The 22,491-nt window shown below is 34.8% G+C and overlaps 1 protein-coding gene across 1 annotated transcript; it reads left to right on the top strand.

Annotated features, from left to right (window-relative positions):
- The first annotated feature begins 3,630 nt into the window (after positions 1-3,630).
- LOC119838089 (43 kDa receptor-associated protein of the synapse homolog) lies at positions 3,631-15,763 on the top strand. Its single transcript, XM_038363900.1, has 13 exons — positions 3,631-3,773; positions 6,333-6,439; positions 7,049-7,131; positions 7,605-7,756; positions 8,520-8,671; positions 9,534-9,656; positions 10,383-10,566; positions 10,926-11,126; positions 11,735-11,844; positions 13,114-13,294; positions 13,861-14,051; positions 14,938-15,076; positions 15,674-15,763. The coding sequence occupies exons 2-13, from the start codon at positions 6,402-6,404 to the stop codon at positions 15,761-15,763; spliced, it is 1,644 nt and encodes a 547-aa protein (XP_038219828.1). The 5' UTR covers positions 3,631-3,773; positions 6,333-6,401.
- The last annotated feature ends 6,728 nt before the right edge of the window (positions 15,764-22,491 follow it).

Raw genomic sequence — 22,491 nt, 5'->3', positions numbered from 1 at the left:
CACACTGAAGCGAGGGATGATACATTCGGGATTTACAAAATATGTCCCTCTATTAATAAACTTCGCCTGTGTGCGTCTAATGTCGTTGAGAGATGCCAATTTATTAGTGTTTGGATCAAAATTGATGCCGACAATATTTTTTCTTTCAATTTGTGGAGCTGAAAGCACCGCGTGTTTTATGCGTTCGCGTTCGAAATTCGAATTGATTTTTAATGGCTGATTGGCTGACATTTCCGATGTTATTTTTTTAAGTGATCAGTTTATTATTTATAATTTGCTGTATTCTTGGATTTCTTTCAAAATTACTATAAAAACTTTTTGTCAATTTAATTCATTAGTTTCGTTTCGAATGATATTTTTTTATAACGAACGTTTTGAATGTATTTGATATTAGTCTTTATTACTTCGTAGAAATGACGCATTTTTGTCAGAGACGGTAGTTGCAAAATAAAAATTTTTACGTATAAATTACACTGGAGACGCGGGAACGGAATGCGAGAGCGTTCTCCTGAATAAGCATTTAAGTTTTCATTATTATAATTTTTTTCCAATCTCCAGTCTGCTTCGTGCAGACATAGGTGTATTAAGTTTTTAAATAAATTAGTTAAATTTGTTTTTATTGGGGCCTCCGTCTGTCTGCAGACGTTCTACAGAGTTCTAACTCGTAATTTGTAATGTTGTGTCACTAAAATTATATAATTTTTGAAATATATGAATTAAGTCTGTCACACTTATAATATGCTTTAAATATTTCCTGACTCGCCTTCATACACTGGACATTGGCGCAGTCTCTCTATTGGGTGAAACCACAAAGAGAAGAGGATGTATTTACACACGTTACAAGTAAAATATTGAAATATAATTTATTATCTACAACACTAATATTATAAAGAGGAAAACTTTGTTTGTTTATTTGTTTGGTTGTAATGAATAGGCTCAAAAACTACTGGACCGATTTTAAAAATTCTTTCACCATTCGAAAGCTACATTATCCACGAGTAACATAAGCTATATTTTATTTTGGAAAAAAAATAGGGTTCCGTAAGATATTTTCGATTAACTGAAAAAAATCAACCAATGAAGTTACTTATTTTGCGTACGCTGCCTAAACTACAAAAGATAGAACCATAAAATGTTAGAATTAATTGTAGATCTTATAAATATCTACAAAAAAGTCCGCGACACACGATACCTATCTATGTCGAGTGAGACACAGCAACCAAATTTTTATTTAAAAATCTTGAATTTTTTTTTGGACTACATTTAAACGCGTTTATTTTACTCACGCTATTTAATATATTTCTTATCAAAATAAATTATTACATCAATAAGTACAGTTTATGTTGATACTATTTGGTCTTTGAATGATTAAAATTGGACGTTTAGTTTTGAAGTTGTGGTGAAATTAAAATATTACGATTTCTGCTGCACGGCCCGTTGCGAAGTGGGCGTCGATAAACTGCTTTCACGTGAAAGAGCACCTTACAAACATCTATATATTCATCCATACCTAAAAACTTTCATGTTTATAATCTTAGCAGGATCTGGCTGTAGATGTACTACGGGCGAAGCCGGGGCGGACCGCTAGTTTAAACTAAATTGACGGCATTTGTTATTTTTTATACGAAATGGCACACAAGGAAAGCCACGGGTACGAGTCTTGTATACACTAAAATCATTAAAAACAAAGTTTTTTTGCATGTTTGTGTAATCCTTAAAATAATATAAAGGGTTAACATTTGTGTTTCTGTATGTATGTTTATCATTTCACACAAGAACTATTGGATTTCGAAAATTCTATCACCATTGAAAAGCCAGTATTTTTATACATTTCAAAACTACTCAACCGGATTTTACAGTTTGTTTTTGTATTAATTAACAAAAATAAATTTAATTATTAAATTATAATAAGTATAAAAAAAGGTGTGTGTGCGATTCACACACGATAGAAGTGAAACTTCAGTAAATCGACAAAAGAATTAATAAAATAGTATGTATATTTCTGTCTCATTCTTTGCCGGCTTCAATCTACACATTTTTGTATTTGTGTCTCTTACCTGTCGTTTTTCCGTTGCATCAGGTTTGAAATCACAACGATTCTAAAGAAGTTTCACTTCAAAAATAATTACACATATCGACTACATAATATTTAAAAGCACAGATACTTACGTAATCGACCTGTGTCTTAGGCAATATACAGAATCTGGCAGTGAGATCCTAGGCTGTACACACTAAGTATTAGACAAACTAAAAACACTAAATTAATAAGCAATAAAGCACTAAAAGGTAAGTCTTAAATATCAGAATGTGCTGCATAGCATGATATGGTACGACGCTGATTTTCAATAGCTCTTTTTTGTAAAGTGAAGTCCCGGGCCCCCTACTGGGGTCTGGGGCAGATGATATACATCTGTTTCACTGATCGATTTTTTTGTATGGACAAGTAGGTGATCAGCCTTTTGTGTCTTGTCAGACCGAGACGTTTTTTTTGTGCGTCCCCACCGGGAATCAAACCCAGGACCCCTAGGTTTTACGCTCACGCGTTAACCACTGTGCCAAGGAAGCGGTCAGCTTTTTTTTAGTGTGGGAAAATCTTTCATTGACTCACGGGCCATGGGAAATGACCGTGGGTTATGTGGAATTTCTAACTAAAACCCCACTGTGTTCCGTCGAGCCGCTTTAGTGGGGCCACGGGAGCTGGTTAGAAGTTGGGAAAAAACCCTCTGATTTTCAGTAATATAAGTAGTAAATATATTTAAACGGCTTGTAAATTAAGTTTCCATCTTTATTTTGACTCTATGGTCGTGATGACGGAGTAACTATAGACAAGAAATACAACGATACATGTGTGCGTAAATGTTATGCGTCTGTGTTGTGTCGATTCAGTTGGCACATGCGCTCCTCTCTCGCTGAAAGAGGATAGAGGGATGCTGGGAGAAACGGGAGGCGTGGAGCCGCGTTTGCCGCTAAATTTTCTGGGATATCCTACTAATATTATAAATGCAAAAGTTTGTAAGGATGTGTGTGCGTTTGTTGCTGTTTCATGCAAAAACTGCTGAACCGATTGCAATGAAATTTGGAACGTAGACAGCTGGACAAGTGGAATAACATATAGGCTACTTTTTATCCCGATATTCATACGGAATACAGACTTGCGCGGGTGAAACTAAAGTGACTAGTAAATTATATATGGAGAATCTTTTTTGTATATTTGTAGTGTATATATATATAATAACAGATGAAGATGAATGATATATGCTGCTTATAATATTAATTTAGGATGTAATGTTTATACTTTAGAACAAAGTGGTTACTGGTAGTTAGTTAATTAGTCGTTTTTTTTACAAAGTACTTTTTCTGTTCGATAAAAAAAGGAAATTCAATGAAAATGACCATCAATGTTATTCTGAAATTTAAATTCGGTTACTTAAAAGGTTAAGGTATGTATTATTAAAAACAATGTCATATTTCAGTATAATTATTGTAATGTAAAGCTAAAAATTACATCATAGTATACAAATAATTAACTTTTACGAAGTAGAGTAAAATATATAACAATTATAGATGTTAAATCAAGCGCTACTCCACACATTTCCCCGTTCCTCTGCACAACAACCCACAGTGCGGGGTGTGCTCTCTAGTCTTAACAAGGACATTCATAAAATTAACACAAAAAACGCGAAAAACAAACGCATTAATGCATATGAAACGATCAATCGATAATTTGTGATACACCTGAGAGGATTGTGATATAGAACCTCATTTAAAAAACTGTGAGTAACGATTCTTTTTTTTACTTACGCGGACGAAACCAGCCAGACCGTTTTAGAATGTAGGCTATAGGTTATCTGTTAGTTTTTTCTAATTTTAAATTTAGAATATAATCGATTTCGAAAATGGTTCACTAGTCATTACTATGTGATCAGCAAAAGGGGTAACACGTAGTTATTAGACAGTGAGTAATGATTTTTATATCTATTTTTAAATTTCACTCATTATATAGTCATGAAAATTAACCTTGACATAGACTTTTAAGTTAATGAATTTTTATGCTACCTTTAATTATATCGCCATCGTATTGAAACGGAAAAATGGACGTAAAAATAAAATAATAATTCCTTTAGCTATATATAGAAAATATTTTTTAAAAGGTTTTATATAATTACGGTTCGTTTTTCTAGATATTAAAATATATGAAACAAAGCCAAATAGCAAATTGTGAGAGATATTTTTTTACGAACAATATAATATTTTTAATGATAAAAATATGATATTTCTCGTAATAAAAATAATTATATCCGCTTTAAAATTACTTCTATTTTTATTTATATAATATACGTATTATACATATCAGTATTAATTGTAGTTATTTTTAATATGCGTGTTAATTAGCTACCTAAAAACCTCACCTAGGATAGACTTGGAAACCACAAAAGGATGTAGGGCGAAGCCTTCCCCCTTTGTTCTAGACTGACCTACAAAGCCTGTGTTAACCGACTGGCCTAGAAGGAGGGTATTGTTTCACGCGTGTACGTGCGTGTTACATTTTTCTAGGTTTGATCTAGATTTCACATTGTAGGTTTTAATTATATATTTGCTGCATAGTAAAATAGAGTAAAACAAAAATGCATTTTTTATAGAAATAGCTAGCTGCACCCGGCAAACGCTGTTCTGCCTTACTCTTATTATTTAGGGGTATGAAAAATAGATGTTGCCCGATTCTCAGACACACCCGATATGCACACAAAATTTCATGAGAATCGGTCCAGCCGTTTCGGAGGAATATGCTAACTAACATTGTGACAAGAGATTATTATATATATAGAAGGAAATGTAATTGTTTTAAGAGAATCATATTCGGTTGTGTAGGTTTAAGCGAAACCAATAAATAGACTAAGCACATCAAAATGAAAAACCTATTGGTTAGTGATTGTGCAAAACATTATCATAAACGGTTGTTCCATTGTGGCGTGATTGATGGGCAAATTAACGCACTGTTTCGAGTTTAACCTGACATACGTTTGGGAAATGTAAAATCGCGGAATCCTATCCTATCCTACTAATATTACAAATGCGAAAGTTTGTAAGGATGAGTGTGTGTTTGTTGCTTTTTCACGCAAAAACTACTGAACCGATTGCAATGAAATTTGGTACGTACACAGCTGTACAACTGGAATAACATATAGGCAACTTTTTATCCCGACATTCCTACGGGATACGGACTTACGCGGGTGAAACCGCGGGGTGCAGCAAGTGTAATCGGTTCAGTAGTTTTTGTGTGAAAGAGCAACATACACATCCTTAGAAACTTTCGCATTTATAATATTAGTAGGAAGTAGGAAGTAGTATAGGATAGGATAACTAGAAATTGCGCAGACTAAAACACCCAATACAATACATAAAACTATAACCGTATTTACGCAGTCGGTTAAGTAAATATCGCAATCTCTGTAATACATATACTCGTTATATAAGGTGCGTTGACCCGTTTAAAAAGTGACATTTACCTAGATATGCCAGCGACCTAAATCAGGCTCCAGCTAATAAGGCTAGAACCTAAGCACTAGAACACTTTATACTATAGTGCAAATTTCTAGACTTTATTAACAGGATGTGTTTATCACCCGGCGTCGTTCGAATTGATTTGATGACATAATACTAATGTTATAAATGCTAAAGTGTGTTTGTCTGTTTGTCTTTCTTTTACGTCGCAACGGAGTCGCTCTTGATATGATTTGTGTCTGGATTAGGTTAGGAGGAGGTTAGAGAGTGATATAGGCTACTATTTACCGGGATGAAACATTTCATTTCCACGGAAATTTCCTTTTACACGGGCGAAGCCGCGGGCGGAAAGCTAGTACATCTGTATACACGAATTCTTCTTTTCAAACAAAATGAAAAAACAAACCATGTGAACCTTTCAACCGACATGGCAAAGGAGGAGTTTAATTTTTAGTTTTATAAATGATAAAATATAAAAATGCTTAATTAATGAGAAATTTGGAAGAACAGAAAAAAAAATAATTCGACCCACGTCCTTTTACTATGTCGTTGCTCAATTGGACTGTATTTTTTTGTATTTATTTCTTGAGAACTTTCGACTCAGTGAACCGATTTTGATGATTGCTTTTCTTAATTGAAAGCTGGCGTTTTTCGCGAGGCCCCAATCGATTTTGTCTAATTCTGACAAATTGAAGTATTTTATTTCATATATAGTAAATAAAATTAAGACTCTCTCTCTCTCTCTTACTCTCTCTCCCTCTCATCCTCTCTTACTCTCTCTCTCTTACTCTCTCTCTCTCTCTCTCTCTCTTAACTATTAACGTCGTCAGGTTATGTGGAGAAAGGAGTGCGCGATGCATCCTGCCAGCAGGTGACCCTGCCGCCGCCATCCGCGGACCATGTCATGGGACTCACTGGAGTCCCGAGACTTTCTTGGGTAAGTCAATATATCTACTATTTTCCCATGTTTTCTTATGTCGGCAATGGAGCTGGTGGTTCCCCTGATGGTAACCCTACCACCATGAACATTTGGAGTGAGGTAAGGTCGATCGCATACCTTAGAAATGAATTGTCGACTTTACGAAAGACTTGTCGAAAGGATTAACTAGAGGAATAAAGGAAAGAAAAAGGAAGGGTTAAGAAAGGGAAAAGGCTCCCACACTCACCGGACGAATCACGGCAGTATTTTACGCCGCTATTTATTCCTTTGCGAGTGTGGTACTTCCCCGCAGCAAGCTGGCCCAATTCGTGCCGAAGTGTGCTCGACTCACACATAAAAATTTCTCATATTCTCTGCTGTTCGCACATTTTTAATGTCATGGTGTCAAGATTCCTATTTATCCCAAGGGAACATTTAATCGGGATAAAAAGTATCCTATCACCCAAATCAGCTCACAACCTTTATGTATATAAAATTTCATCAAAACCCGTTAAGTAGTTTCAGCGTGATTTACCGACAAACATCCAAACAAACAAACAAACTTTCACATTTATAATATTGATGTGATAGCGTGATTAAGGAGTTAAAAGTCATATAATTTTCCAGCGGAGCGCCAGCTCATCAATTATCAGCATCAAGACTGATCAGCTCACCAGATCCTCAACGACACCGTCTCGATGACCCACCAGGTGATAATATTACTATGTATTTGATTTGTTTTTACACAGTTTAACTACCGTGTAATATAAGGCCAGACTCGAATGTGAAAAGGGTCGTTCAAAATAATTTTTTCGCCTAATACAAGTACTAATTTATTAAATAGCTAGCTTTTGCCCGCGGCTTCGGAAGCGTTAAATTCGGAGTAGTTTAATGAATGTACATAGTTTAATACATCTAAACCTGTCTCACGAAACTATCTATTAAAAAGCTCTATCAAAATCCGTTGTGCAGTTTTAATGATCTAATCATACATACATACATAGGGACAGCCGCGGGAATCGACTTTGCTATGTAGTTATAAAAACATTCGATCGCATTTTTAATATTTTTTTAAATTTAATATTTTTTTATTTATAAATCATAGAATTGACGCAAAAAAGTCGAGCGTTATTCCTGTCTCTGTCCCAATAAAGACTATCTTACAAAAATACTCAAATTTCAGAGCTATATTCTTTCTCCGAAGAATACCCCACGGAGGTCCGCAACGGGCGATGGGGCGCGCGCTTCGGGCCCGCGCACCGCCCCTCCGCGGGGTGGCTGGAGTGCTTCCGGATTGTGAGGTCCAGGATAGACCAGTATCTGGCGAGGCGAAAGGTGAAGGAACATAGATACATTAAAGATGTATTGTTTTAATTAACAACGTATAGGAAAATATAATTGCTATTATACAATAATAAAGTTCTAAAAAGTTTATTTGAAAAGAACCTCATAAAGCTTCACTAAAACTCTCAATATTAATAAGTTTACATGAAACCCATAACATAACTGTGATATGTTATATTTAATGATAAAACTATTTCGCTAGTGCGACTTAAACACGAGCAGCGCCATCTATTGTTAATTAATGAAACGAATACAATAAACAAGTTAAAATAAAATTAGACAAGCTCTTTTGAAAAGATCTGACAGTTAACTCTAAAGTTACTCTTTCTAGTCAAAAAAAAGAGAATTAAAATTATCCTTGCATGAGATCTCTTAGGAAGCCAAGCATTTGCTCTTTTTTTTTGCAGATCATAACTTTAGATCTAATTTATCATCTATCATTAATCTCTATAGTCGATCTTTTGAGATCATAACTTTATATCTTACCCTTTGGAAAGACCTAGCAGAAAATTCTGTAAATGTAGAGCATTTCATAATATGTTATAATTAGTTCACTTTTTACTATAACTATTACAAACGCGACAAGTCTTTATTTATTACTTTTTACGAATGATTTTTGTGCCTGGAGTTAGAAGACTGGAGAGTGATATAAGTCACTTTTTACCGCTTCAAACATCTCATTTCCATGGGAATTTTCTTCAACTTCATGGACGAAACCACGGGCTAAGGATAGTTATTTAATTAATCCTTTCAGATCGAGCGTGGTGTAAGACTATATAGTCAGAATGAGCAACGCCAAGCGGTTAAGATATGGCTGTCCGCGCTGCGCGGCGTCAGACATAGGAGCGATAAGTTCGCACTACTTGGCCATTTATATCAGGCTTTTATGGACTTCGGCAAGTATAGGTAAGAGACAATCTGTACTGTACGTATGTCATCATCATCAGCCCATATATGTTCCCATTGCTGGGACACAGGCCTCCCATGAGGGTTCAGGCCATAATCCACCACGCTGGCCAAGTGCGGGTTGGCCTTTACGTATGTCAATCACGCCGAATTTGTGGGTTTTGAGTAGACGGCAATGTTGGAATCAATGTTAGAATAACACTAAAAAGTGCTTAGTTTTGGCCTTTATTTAAGTGCAAAATCAAATTTAGTAAATAATGAATTTATATCTACAGAACTTGTAATCGTTGAAGCAAAGAGAAATTGATAATAATCAATTGTAGTAGTTACAGAAGCATTGCTTGAAGTCTGTTAAATATATCTTAACTGCGACAAAACTTACAAGAACCTACATATTGCAGAAAATGAGCTAATTGATTTTTTACTTGATAATCAGAAATGATATTCAATATTGACAACTTAGGAACTTCTAACTCTATCTCCTAATTAAAAAGGACAGATTTGTTAGCCTGCTAAATATTTCAATTCAGTGGTGTTTTATTGAAGTATAATTGAATCGCTTCTAACTTTTCATTGGAATCCAATGTGATGGCATATTTTCTATTAGAATTGTCCTATCGAGACATTATTGCAATTGGTCGATACAATTATGACTGCGATTTAATTTTAGCAGAATACGAATTTTGTTACAATGATAATTGATTGTAATGGACTCTCAATTGAACAGTAATGGTTCAATCGGTAGCCAGATCAGTTCAGTTAGTTCAAATAATAGAATTGGCGCCCTGATTGAGATCTAAATAATGTGGTTTGCATTAAAAACTGCATGTTTTTTTTTATGTAATAGAGTAATTTTTTCCAGAGAATCGTTGGAATTCGCGAATCGTCAACTAGGCATATCAGAAGAATTGGATTCAGCTCCAATGAGGGCTGAGTCCTATCTAAATTTAGCAAGAGCACATCAAACTTTAGGAGGATTGGACAGGTGAAGTGTTTTATAAGTAGAGGCATACATTATGATATCAATATTAATCAATTAATGGCAGAAAAAATCTTCATCTAAGGTCCAAATATGACTACAATGTTGTATCTTGTAGATTATGCTTGTTATTTACTGTATCCTCCTAACATACTGTCATGAGCAGTTTTAGACTAATAGGGAAAAAAGAATAGTCACAAATCCTTGGTTCCTTCCTTCCTTCTTTCCATCTTCATTCTCCATTGGATTTCCTTTCCTTTTTCCCTGTCTTCGCCTAGGTTGACCCGACACAAAAGAATAGTCGGTAAAAATGCTACTATCTGCTAGAACAAGAATTTTTCAAATTGGTTTAGTAATTTTGGAGCTTATTTATTTCAAATACTCTTAACAAAAACCTTTAATCTTCATCATATCAATAATATTGTCTTTTAATCAGATCAAAGGCTTCTTCTTTTTCTAATACATACATAGCGAAAAATAAACCATTATAAAACAAACAAAATTTTAACCAAAATTCATGTCGTTTTTTGTATCTCTATTTTCTGAAGACCTGTTTCCTAATCCCCAACGTTTGGTTCAGATACATAGAAGAGGCCTTTTCCCTTATCTTTCTTGAGCTATTTTTTCCACATTATTAACGCTATTTGTCTCATTTTCTCTGCTGTCTCCGTAGATCTCTCTGGTTTTCCTTAGTTTATTAGTGTATATAAATAAATGATAATATTCTTCTAGAGCACTATCCTACGCTCGTCATGCGCTATACAATGACTGTGGCGGAGGCTCCACGGCTGGCTGTGTGCACCTCACGGTGGCCAGCGTTAGTTTGGAACTTGGCGCGTTTTCGAAGGCAATGGATAGTTTTCAGAAGGCTCTGGCGGTTGCTCAGGCGCAGAATGACAATACGCTGTTGCTGCAGGTGAGGTGGTTTGTTAGGTAGATGTAGTTTTTGAATAAGTCATTTTATACTATCTTTTTTCTTTCAAGTAGACACACTGTCCATAATTTATTTAAATATGCTATATGTTTATTTTTCCAGTAAACCCAAATATATATAACTCATTTTCTGCCTAAATACAATTCCAGTGGATTGGCAAAATTATTATATAAAATGGTATTCCTTTATCACAGACCACTAAACCTTTCCCTTATCCCATAGCTAGTAAAGTTAGTAATTCATTTTGCCAGTTTATAAGCGGTGTTTGGTCACTAGGTGACCCACGAGCTCCTTTGCCAATTATCAGATAAACAATAATAAAACATTAACAACGATTGCAGGTATACGTAGGTCTCTCAGAGCTGTGGCGGCGGCTCCGCGACACGGAGCGCGCGGTGGCGTGCGCGGCGCGCGCGTGCGACCTCGGCCGCGGGCCGCGCTCGACTGACCTCAACACGCGGCACCACCGCGTGGCGCTGCTGCAGATGGCGGCCGCGCTGCGCGCCCGCGGCGAACTGGGAGACGCATACGATTATTGTAATGTAAGGATGGGTAGTTTGTTATGTATTCGCTATATCCGTGCTTCTGATTATTTGCTTTTTTTAAGTCATAGCGAACAACTGAGCTGGTGGTTCGCCTGATGGGAAGCGATCCCCAGCGCCCGTGAATATTCGCAGGGGTAGTGCCTCTGCGGATGCACTTTTTTTTTTTTTTTTTGCTTTTAAGGGGTATGGAAAAAGGGAAGAATTGTATACTGGAAAGAAGTAATGGTCTGGGACAGGGTGAGGGAAAGGAAACGAGCGGTTAATTGAATGTAGTACCTATGTACTACATAACTATGTGATACCTAGAGGCTATATCTTCCGTGCTTCTGTTTTATGTTGTGATCAGAGGGGTAAATCGTTTCTTGATCCGCCAATTTAAACAAATTTATAAAGCTACATGCAACAGTAGCGATAGCTGAGTGAGTGAGTAAAAAAGACTTGCGGATTATCTGGGTATACAGTAAGAGCGTAATATCGGATATGGTTAATTTAATTGTTCTAGCTATATATTTTAAGCAATCAAAAATTTTGATATTGAGCGAAAATAAAATCTCTAATTTTATTTAATCTGATTATACAGATGTTTCCACGATTTTATATTTCAGGAAGCCTTGCGTTTATCGACCGTGGCTGGCGATCAAGGAAGCTTTGCCCGCGCAGTTAGAATAGCCGGCGACGTTTATCGACGGAAATGTGACTTTAATAAAGCTTTAAGGTGAGTGCCATTCATTCGTGTTCACACATTTAGTACGTTATATAGAGAATATAAGCATATTGTACATTGAACGTTGAACGTTATAGAATTACATGATATCAAGCATTTAAATGAATTGGTGTTTCCCAAGGATCATATCTTGTACCTTTTTTCTTTATTATATATAGAAATCTGTATAACTCATGTTTTGTTATACCATCATCATCATAAGTAAGCAAGTATAGGTAACACAGGCCTTCTATGAGGGTTCAAGCCTTAATCCACCACTTGTCCAGACAAGTGCGGGTTGGCAGATGTCGTCGAATTTTTTATTCTTGGACATGCCGGTTCCCTCACGATGTTTTCCTTCACCGTTTTTAAGCAGTAGTGATGTTATCTAATGCGCAGATACATTGAAAAATCAATTTATTTCTTGCACGCTCGCCCCGGTCTCGAACCCTGACTTATCGATTTTGAAGACCGAGGTTCTCACCTCTGAGCCACCACTGCTCTTTTCGTTATACATCCTTACTTTATTTAACTTAAATGACTCATTAAATGAGAGCTGAGATTCAAAGTCTAATCTGGGCTACTGTAATATACTTTGAATTTGTTCAACAATTACTGTGTCACAAAACACATAGCAAATACATATAATAGCAAGCATACGTATTAAGAAGTGAAGTCCCGTGTCCCCTAGTGGGGTATGGGGCAGATGATGTACATCCGTTTCACTGATCGATTTTCTTTAGGGACAAGTAGGTGATCAGCCTTCTGTGTCCTGCCAGACCGAGACATTTTTCTTGTGCGTCCCCACCGGGAATAGAACCCAGGTCCCCTCGGTTCTACGCTCACGCGTTAACCACTGTACCAAGGAGGCGGTCAACGTATTGAGAAAATAAAAACAAAATAAGCGAATGAGATGAAGCTATAGCATTAGTTAGTACCACCGAACCCCACAGCACCACCGGAAAGTATCAGCTCGTGTATAACACTCGCTTGGCGCTGGTTTATCAATTCCGGTCACCACAATAATGCAAAATAACGTTCAAATTTACAACTATATTATATATGACTGGCTGCGCCCCGCAGTTTCACCCGCTTAAGTCCGTATCCCGTAGGAATGTCGGGATAAAAAGTTGCCTATATGTTATTCCAGTTGTCCAGCTGTCTAAGTAGCAAATTTCATTGCAATCGGTTTAGTAGTTTTTGCATGAAAGAGCAACAAACACACACACATCGTTACAAACTTTCGCATTTATAATATTAAGTAAGTATGATTGGCTCCAGACATTACGAAGTAGCAATGGGCGCGGGCCAGTCGCTGGGGGACCGCTTGGCGCAAATGGAGGCGATGGACGGCGCCGCGCGCTGCCTGGAGGCGCTGCGCGTGCAGGGCCGCATCTGCAACTGCCGGCCGCTGGAGTTCAACACGAGGCTGCTGGAGGTCGCCACCTCCGTGGGCTCCAAGGTTTCTTGTTCTTACAGCTCGTCGCTACATTGTATAAATAAAAGTCGCTTTTCTTGTCCCTATGTCCCTATGTAGGCTTATATCTTACACTTAAATTTCTTATTGCTAAAACCAATACTAGCTGCGCCCAGCGGTTTCACCCACGCAATTCCGTATCCCGTAGATATAGCGGTATAAAAAGTTGCCTATATGTTATTCCAGTTGTCCAGCTGCCAAATTTCTACGCGCCAAATTTCATTGCAATCGCTTCAGTAGTTTTTGCGTGAAAGAGCAACAAACACACACACATCCTTACAAACTTTCGCATTTATAATATTAAAAATTATGTATGTGTATTTGATTTTCTTGTTTTACTTTGTCGAATTAGTTGGGCCGAGCAGGATAGCCTTTGGCTCTTTTATAAAAGAAAAATCTAAGCATTTTTCCTCGCCTTGCAAAATATTCAATTCTCTATTTAAAACTATATTTTTCTTATGCTAATCGCGGATCTTAATTGAACTGTATTTTATGGTTTTGCTTATCGCGACGAAGAGTTAGTCACAAATAAATGGCCACAACCCACTCAGATGCTAGTCCGGCGCGTGCGGCTGCGCCTCGCGGACATATACACGGCGCTCGGCGACAACAACGCGGCGGCGCGCCAGCGCAAGGCGGCCGCCGCGTGGGCCGCGCCCGCCTGCGCCAAGTGCCGCGAGCCGCTCGCCGACCGCGCCGAGCCGCTCGCCTCGCTGCCCTGCGCGCACATCGTGCACCACGCGTGAGTGTACACACGCACACACACCACACACACACACACACATACACCGCACACGTATATACAGTATACACGCACACACTAATGGACACACCACGCACGTACACACATATGTGTGTGACTAACTGATGCAAATAAGGTTGAATTTATTGTAAAAAAATGATTGCTTCTGAGTTTCGTGAATGGACCTTTAAGCATTATTAATAAAGTTGATTTTTTATTTCCCATAATTGTTAGCGACAAAGAATAATATTTTTTCAGTAAAACACACACAAAAATATTACAGTTACTCGTTCGAGCAGGATACCTATGTAGTGATAAAACGCAAAGGTGACTGAGTGTTTGACTGTTCTATCAATGCACAGCCAAACTACTGGACCGATCGGGATGAAATTTTGTCAAGCAGATAGCCACTATGATGTAACATCCGTTGAAAAACTATTTTGATAAATTCCATCCTAAAGGGGCTAAAATAGCGGATGATTTCTACTCGTACCTATAGTTGTTAGGGGTATATTTTTTTTAATGTGGGAGTCAAGCAAGCTTCGGCACGAATTGGGCCAGCTCGCACCGGGGAAGTACCACACCCCCACAGAAAACCGGCGTGAAATAGTAGCATGCTACTGAGTTTCGTACGGTAAGTGGGGGAGCCAGAGAGACTCCTTTTCCTCACCCTTCCCAGTCCATTCCTTCTTTCTAGTCGTCAATTTCCTTATCCCTTACTCTTCAAAAGCAGGTAGCGCATTCGCAGAGTCACTATCTCTACTCTGCTAACGTGCAATGGTGATCGCTTACCATCAGGCGAACCACCAGCTCCTTTGCCCGATATGACATAAAAAAAAAAAAGATAGATGGTCGAAGGGCTGACGCTATGGCGCCATTTCCCCAGCTGCATGCCGGAGTCGTGGTCGCGTCGCTCGACGCTGCGCGCGGGCGGCGAGTGCGCGGAGTGCGCGTCGCCGCGCGCGCCCCGCGACCCGCCCCCCGCGCCTCCCGCGCCCCCCGCGCCGCGCCACCTGCCCGCGCAGGTACCGCACCTATATGCTCCCACTGCTGGGACACACCCCTCCTATGAGGGTTTAAGCCATAATCCACCATATTGGCCAATTGCGTAGCAGATGTCACTAACTCTGAACTTTTAATTCTCGGACATGCCGGTTTCCACACGACACCTATACAGACATTTATTTATTTTACTAATGGAACACAACAAATACATATTGTATTTAAACTGCAGACAATATAATCAATAAGAAATGAGATATCATGTGTTTATCAATATAATAGCACATAATACCAAATAATACCACTTAATAAAAATTATATAATACATATAAATGAAATTGGAGGATAAGCGAAGCTACTGATATAAACATAGATTGTTAGCTTTAAACTTTTCAATATATTTCGGATGATTTTTTTTATATTCAAAAACTGTTACTTGTCAAATGGTCTTATTTAAATTTGATTTAAGTCTGACAATTTAATGGCATCAGACAAGGCAAAACAATTGTCTCCTTAAAACATCATTTCATCACCGTATAATTTATCCCCCTGTTCGCTGTATATAAACATATTTATAAATGAATTAAATATAATTGCCTCACACAGTTTTTCTGTTACAGGATTTCCCCTTCGGCTCCCCCCCTCCCCTCCGTGATCCAGACTTAAATTCCGTGAGATCAGATCAAAGCAGTCAAGAAGAAAGCGTCTAGAACGTTCTAGACATTCCAACATATTATTTTTGTCAGCATATATGTGAGGTTGGTATCAAAACGAAGAAACAAGCTTTTTATGTCAAAAAACCAAATATTTAAAATACATTTATGAAGGTAAATTAATAATAACCAATGTATTTAATAATCATAATATATATTATAACACAATGACGGAATTTTACAACAAATTCTTTCTGGAATGTCTATTTATATTTTTGTCGTTTATTCGACATTGTGTATGAAAAAGTAAATCTATCGAAATTTCTTTATATTTTGTGGTCTATGGCAATAGACTCTCAGAATAGTTAGGTAACAGCCCACATTTTACAGATAAAAAATATCAGGATATTTAAATATCTAAAAGATATCGTCACCAAATAAGTAAACGATAATTTAACTAACACATAAATATTGTAGTAACATAGAAATAGACAGAAAATTTGATTTAAAAAACCAACAAAAAATATATACATAAAATAAATTTATGAAGCCACATAAATTAATCGCTATGACGCAAGTCTGTCTTTGCTATAAAGAAGTATTTTTCATGAAACACATAGATAAATAATATTTACTAGCAATGAAATATGCTTCGAAATGTCAAAAGAATACAAATCCTATACAAATATTATATATTATTTAATAGATTTAAATAATAAGATTCGAAACGATATTTTAATTAGTTATATAATATTGGGCCAATTGTGTTCATATTTATTTGCAAATATTTATGAAGTATACTTTTATAAAAAAGTCTATGTAATATCAATAATTTAAAAAACCAAAATCCCAGTCGCTTTTATAGTATCGTTAATAATATATAACACGCGTGTACAAAAACAAAATTTCTTCGACTCTTCTAAAAGAGATCATTTTAACGAAAAAAATAATGAAAAAATCACACATTATGGCGCGAAATCTATAGAATTTTTTTTTGTGTTGTCTCTCTTACATAGTATTGTTTGCTCTTTCACGCAAATATGTATTTAGGTACTTTTTAATAGTAATTGAATGCTTAAAAAGAACGGGTTATCCCTTCCAGGATTTTATTTTTTGTCTCTTACACGTTGTATTAATGAGTTATATCGAATTATGCGTGTCTAAACACGTAAATAAACAAATTAATGAATACGGATATTTAAAAATAAATTTCAATATTTTGCATATACCATAAACTACAAAGCAATACTATTTATTATATTAGTATTGGAATACGCTTTATAATTTTTAATTTAATCTATTGTTAAAATATTATTGTCTGTTGATATTGTATGAATGTATTATAAATATATTATGTATACACATAACATTTTTGTATAATTATATTATACGCTTGTATCGTGATATATACGTTGCAAATTAAACCGTTATTCTGTAAAAATAAATATATTAATAAATTTTAATCGTAAATCGTAAATAATTTTAAATTGAATCGGTGTTGTCACAACATTAATATAAGCACTATAAATAATAATAAAAAATTAATCATGACATATTAAAGAAAATTTAAACTCTATGGTCCATGTAAATTATCTATATTATACTATCTGTAACTGCCAAAAATATAGTTGTCAATTAGGTGTTAACAGCATTTAAAATCTGCACTGGTTTGAGATCAAGGCACAAAAATACATGGCAGCTATTATAATGTTAAGAAAAAATACATGAAATAATTAAATATCTATTTTAAATTTTAGTTTTTTAGATAAGACATTCTTAATTATAACTAGAGTCCTACATTATTTAAAAAACTTAATTGAAAGATTTGCTTCTATTCTAGAAATCGTTTCTTCAGCTGTGATTGTGTTCCTCTAATTTTACATAATTTATAAGTTTTGTATCATACTAGAAATATCATTTAATTACCAGAATTCTGTTAATGTAATGCATTTCAATTATTATATTCGGAAAGGACCGACCGATTTTATGTAGGTAATAATTAATATGTATTGACATAATATGTCCAACCCAACTCTGCCCTTTGTATCTTAAAATATCTAAATAATAAACCCATTCCAACATCATTAGTTAAGTTAACCCCAAAAAAAAATTCTTCCGTAATATCTCTATGCTCCCTAAATCGAGAGCCTTTTGCTCTATATTCAGCGAAAAATGTACTATTTCTTTCATTAACTTCAGGATACAAAGGGGTATGTTACTATTTAATGTAGGTAAATAAATAGTATTCGGAAATTTGGTTTATATTACTTTAACTAAAAAGAATACATATAATTTATTATAATTTCAGTTAACACAGTTAAACGATGTTCCTTTAAGTCCAATTATTCCATTTATAATAATTTCTTACATAAATAATTCTAATACACCAATAATATATTTTACTAATAAGTAGACTACATTCTTCATATATTTTCGTTTATTATTCTTAAAATATAAACATATTATAGGTAAAATTAAGAATATAGATAGCAAAAAATAATAAAGGTACTTTTATTCTTATATAAATATATAAAATTTATCTTTCAAAGCGTCTATCCATTGTTGTGTCGTAGTAGAAATTTATTTTACCTCACCAGATAATATTTACACATTGTTTACTTGTAAAATGTTTAAATGTATGTGTCTCTATTGGAGCTCTTAGATATTATGTAAGTACTTCACAGACCATAGACAATAGACTCTTGACAATGCATCATACATGCACGATTACAATAGAAAATATAGAATAAAGTGTTTCGGTCGCGTGTGTGTTTCACTATTGCTGGTTTTTATCTGGTGTAGCGACTTTTTAAACTATTTACGTCTCACTGACTTCATAATCATACCTTATATTGGGTTAACGTTAGCTTCTTTAGTTACACTTGTCTATTACATGGTCTGTAAAGTGCTTTTAGAATTTATTGAAACATTGTATTTAAAAACCAATTTAATAGGCTATTTGATATCTTCACATTATTTTAAATATATACATGTGAGATAATTTATCACGGATATAATTTTTTGTTGTGAATGTTGATGCTGATTTGTAATTAAACACGACGGTAAATTGAAATTGTAATGATTTAGAATGTTGGTAACTTTGGGAGTTTTTATAACCATCTGTATAAAATCGGTAAAAGTATTGTATTTTCCATAATACAGAGCTAAATATCGAGATATTTTGTAATTTACTGTACACGTGAATTATTTAAATTTTGAAAACTTTAATTGTGTCAAAAAGCCTATTAAAATATGTAAATGCAATGAAATAAGTTATATCTTCTTGTGTTGTAAAACTCAATCTCAAGTATGCTATAAGACATCCACTTAATTAATAAAAGTAAAACTAGACAGAGGATTGGAATATGATAGTTTAACAATAATGTATAGAATTGGGCATGCACATACAATCAAATTAACAAACATAGTGTGGTTTTAATTTCTTTATGTGCACATTTACAATATCTCAATATGGCAACACAATAGATAACGCGGCACATTCTCAGGTGACATTTATGCTCAGCTAAAAAAATAATAGTTTCAAAAATTGCGCGCGAAATACATAAGTTATTTTGCCATTACGATTTTTTCTGTACCAAGTGCCAAAATCGAAACAAATGGCTTTCAAATTCTATGATTTATTAATTCAATACAATTCCAAATCCCTTTAAATAAATAAGGTAGCTATAGCTCGTGATTTCATTTATTTTACTTTATCCATTCCTAGTTTTAGTACTAAATTAAAAGCACAATGTTTAGGTGTAGTATGCACAGTCTGTTAGATATTTTATTTTGTCGTAACCTAGAGTTAAATTGGTGAATTAGTATGCATACATCAGAAACCTCAATTTTCTTAAATATGCCTTGAATAATTTAAATATACACACATTATTTTATTTATGCTTATAATCATAAATAAATTGTCGATGCACGTTGATTTGAGTTCATTTGATTTAATCTTATTATCAATATTATATACGATGGTATAACGGTAGAACAATTGAATTAGAAGATTTTTTCAAATTGTTTTATTTAATGTAAATTAAAACCATTAATAGGAAGATTATAGTGCGAGTTTATAAATGACCAATACAGATTATGTACTCTCTAAATTGCCTCACTTGCTTTTATACAGAGAACACGTAAGTAAATAATTTAATCATAGCCCTAATAAGGATAATAAGGATCGTATTGTCACCGATTCTTGATAAGTGTATAAAGTTTAAATTTGTCCTTTTAAAGTGTGTCAAAATTTAAAGGAGTCGGTTACATATAAACATATTTTATTTAATTAGACGTATTATAGAAGCACTTTTGAATCGTCATATTACACAGTTATAATATTTACCACCGGTTGGGAAAGCAGTTTCTACAGCGAAGAGCCGACTAGAAACGCTGTAGGTTACTTGATATTCAGTGTTTATATCATTAAAATACTTATATATCATTAATAAAAATGCGTACTAATTCACCAATCAATTTATAAATAATTACGAAGTGGTCCTGTCTCAACTTGTTCCTATCCTTTCGGCCATTCTTTAGCTAACTTCTACTTTAAAATATCTATATTTTCGATGATATTCTAAAACGTCTTCTTCCGAATTATGTTTCGCTACGTGTTTTTGAATAATTGTTGAAGTTATTTTGCTATTGTTCAATATTATATGAGGTTAGTAAATATAATTATGATCACTTTCGTGCTATGTATTGTTTGATCGGAATTTCTATTGACCGTCTAGTTCTAAGTGATTCGAGAGGTTTTTATGATTTATTTGACAACAGACTTCGTCAATTCGATTGGAAACACTGAAGGTTTCGTAGATATGTGCTAAAGAGCTACTGTAAAATAATTGGTCACCCATCCAAATTAGCACCGTGCGAACCGTTGCTTAATCTCGATTTTTTATTAATATCATAGCGGTAGCGGAAATATACCATCTGTGAAAATTTCAATTGTCCAAACTCCTAAATATCTCGGTTCGCGGGATACAGCATGGTGACAGACGGACGAACGAACGAACAGACAGTGAAATTTTAGTAATAGGGTCTCTGTTTTACCCTTTTATTATACCATTGTATTATTCTGTTTTGATTTCCATCTACGTTCCTATAAGAAAATGAATTATTAACTCTGCAATTATAAATCAATACCTACAACTTAGGTATACAGTTAACGGAAATCTATTAATATAGGAGGAAATCAATTATATGTAATTTTTTTTAATTCTGTCAAATAATACATAAACCGTTGCTACGGTTAGGCAAGATACGCAGGTTCGAATCCTGCCTCGTGATCAAATTTTATCTATTCTTTCAAAATTTCTCATTTATAAAGCATTTCAATGCTATAAAACTAAAAATCAAATAATACATAGTTGATCTCTTTGTTATTTCGCTACGGTTATATATAAGAAGGGCGTAGATATAAGGTACCTACAATTCGAGCTAAGATCTTGAAAAATAAATGAGGAAAGAAATGACATCACATTAAATGAGAGGAGTTAGCGAGCTGTTTATATAGGAAAGAGACAAATAAATCTTTACTTCACATTAAAAATGATTGTAAATCTGAGAAATCGTTTGTTTGTACGTGCTAATCTTAGAAAATTACTCAAACGATTTCGAAAATTCTTTCGCTGTTGCATATGTAAGAGATCAGGTAAGACGGGCGAATCGGGGCGGTCCGCTAGTGTTTCTTAAATGACAGAAATGATAGACGCAGCAACCAAAGTTTTTAATTTACACCACAGTGAAACTGGACCTGACATATTAGAAAGAAAGAAATTCGTTACTTGAGGTCTAGCTCTACCTCTAGGTATTCAATAAATATGTTAATTTTTTTTAACAAATTATAAAAATAAGATTTTTAACTCTTTCTTATACAAATTTATTCATGGTTGCGAAAACTATGAATAAATTTGTATTTCTTTTATAACCAAACTATCTGTTCGCTCCGGTTTCGCCCGTGGTACATATATAGCCTATGTTACTCAGTGAAGTTGCAGTTTTCTAATGATGGAAGAATTTTGAAAATCGGTACAGTAGTTTTTGAGTTTATCCATGACAAACGAATAAACAAAAATACAAATTCTTCCTCTTTATAATATTAGTCTAGATAGTGCGGATAATAGCTGTATCAGAGACAATTGAAAACTCCGAAACACCTATATAACCAGACCTGACTTCGACTGTTCTTTTTTAACTAATTTTAACTTTAATTTTTAGTTTTATTGCATGGAAATATGCTTTATAAATGATAAATTTTTGTATGGTGTCCCTTAGGCACATAAATCCGAAAGAGTAGAAGAAATTCGATTACTGTGGCGGGATTACGGGTGGCCGAGACGCTAGGCGTTGCTACGATTCGAATCCCGCCTCGTGATCGAATTTTTCCATTCTTTCAAAATTTCTCATAATTACTTGTTTATTTTGTGGGTGCACGCTAGATCTACGCCATCTCTTGTATAATCGTAGCTGTTTCATATAATTTATTTATTGCTAATATATTAAGTTGATTGTTATAGTAATCGTAGTTGTGAGAAAGGTGTTGTGTTTCCATAAGTAAGAATATGAAATATTATTGTTCGTTATATTTTAAAATTTTAATTGAAATATATCAATATGAGAATAGTGTGTGTTTTATTTCGTCTTTTATGCAGCGATAATCCTGTTGTTTAAGACAAAAGCGAAGGACTATAAATGACATGAAAATATCGAGTTTAATCCTTGATACTTAGTGTCTCCTCTGTATGACCAAGTTTCATCAGAACCCGTTCAGTAGTTTT

This window comes from Zerene cesonia, unplaced genomic scaffold (genome assembly GCF_012273895.1).
Source record: "Zerene cesonia ecotype Mississippi unplaced genomic scaffold, Zerene_cesonia_1.1 Zces_u001, whole genome shotgun sequence".
Taxonomy (NCBI): domain Eukaryota; kingdom Metazoa; phylum Arthropoda; class Insecta; order Lepidoptera; family Pieridae; genus Zerene; species Zerene cesonia.
Note: the sequence above shows the minus strand (reverse complement) of the source record. Positions and strands in the feature narration are given on the sequence as shown.

What these genes read in the sequence shown, in the direction of transcription:
- LOC119838089 (XM_038363900.1), top strand. Translation starts at nt 6,402, where the DNA reads ATGTCATGGGACTCACTGGAGTCCCGAGACTTTCTTGG. An exon ending in GAGTCCCGAGACTTTCTTGG is followed by an intron (nt 6,440 to 7,048) that starts GTAAGTCAATAT and finishes ATAATTTTCCAG; the next exon opens with CGGAGCGCCAGCTCATCAAT. An exon ending in ACGCATACGATTATTGTAAT is followed by an intron (nt 11,127 to 11,734) that starts GTAAGGATGGGT and finishes TTTATATTTCAG; the next exon opens with GAAGCCTTGCGTTTATCGAC.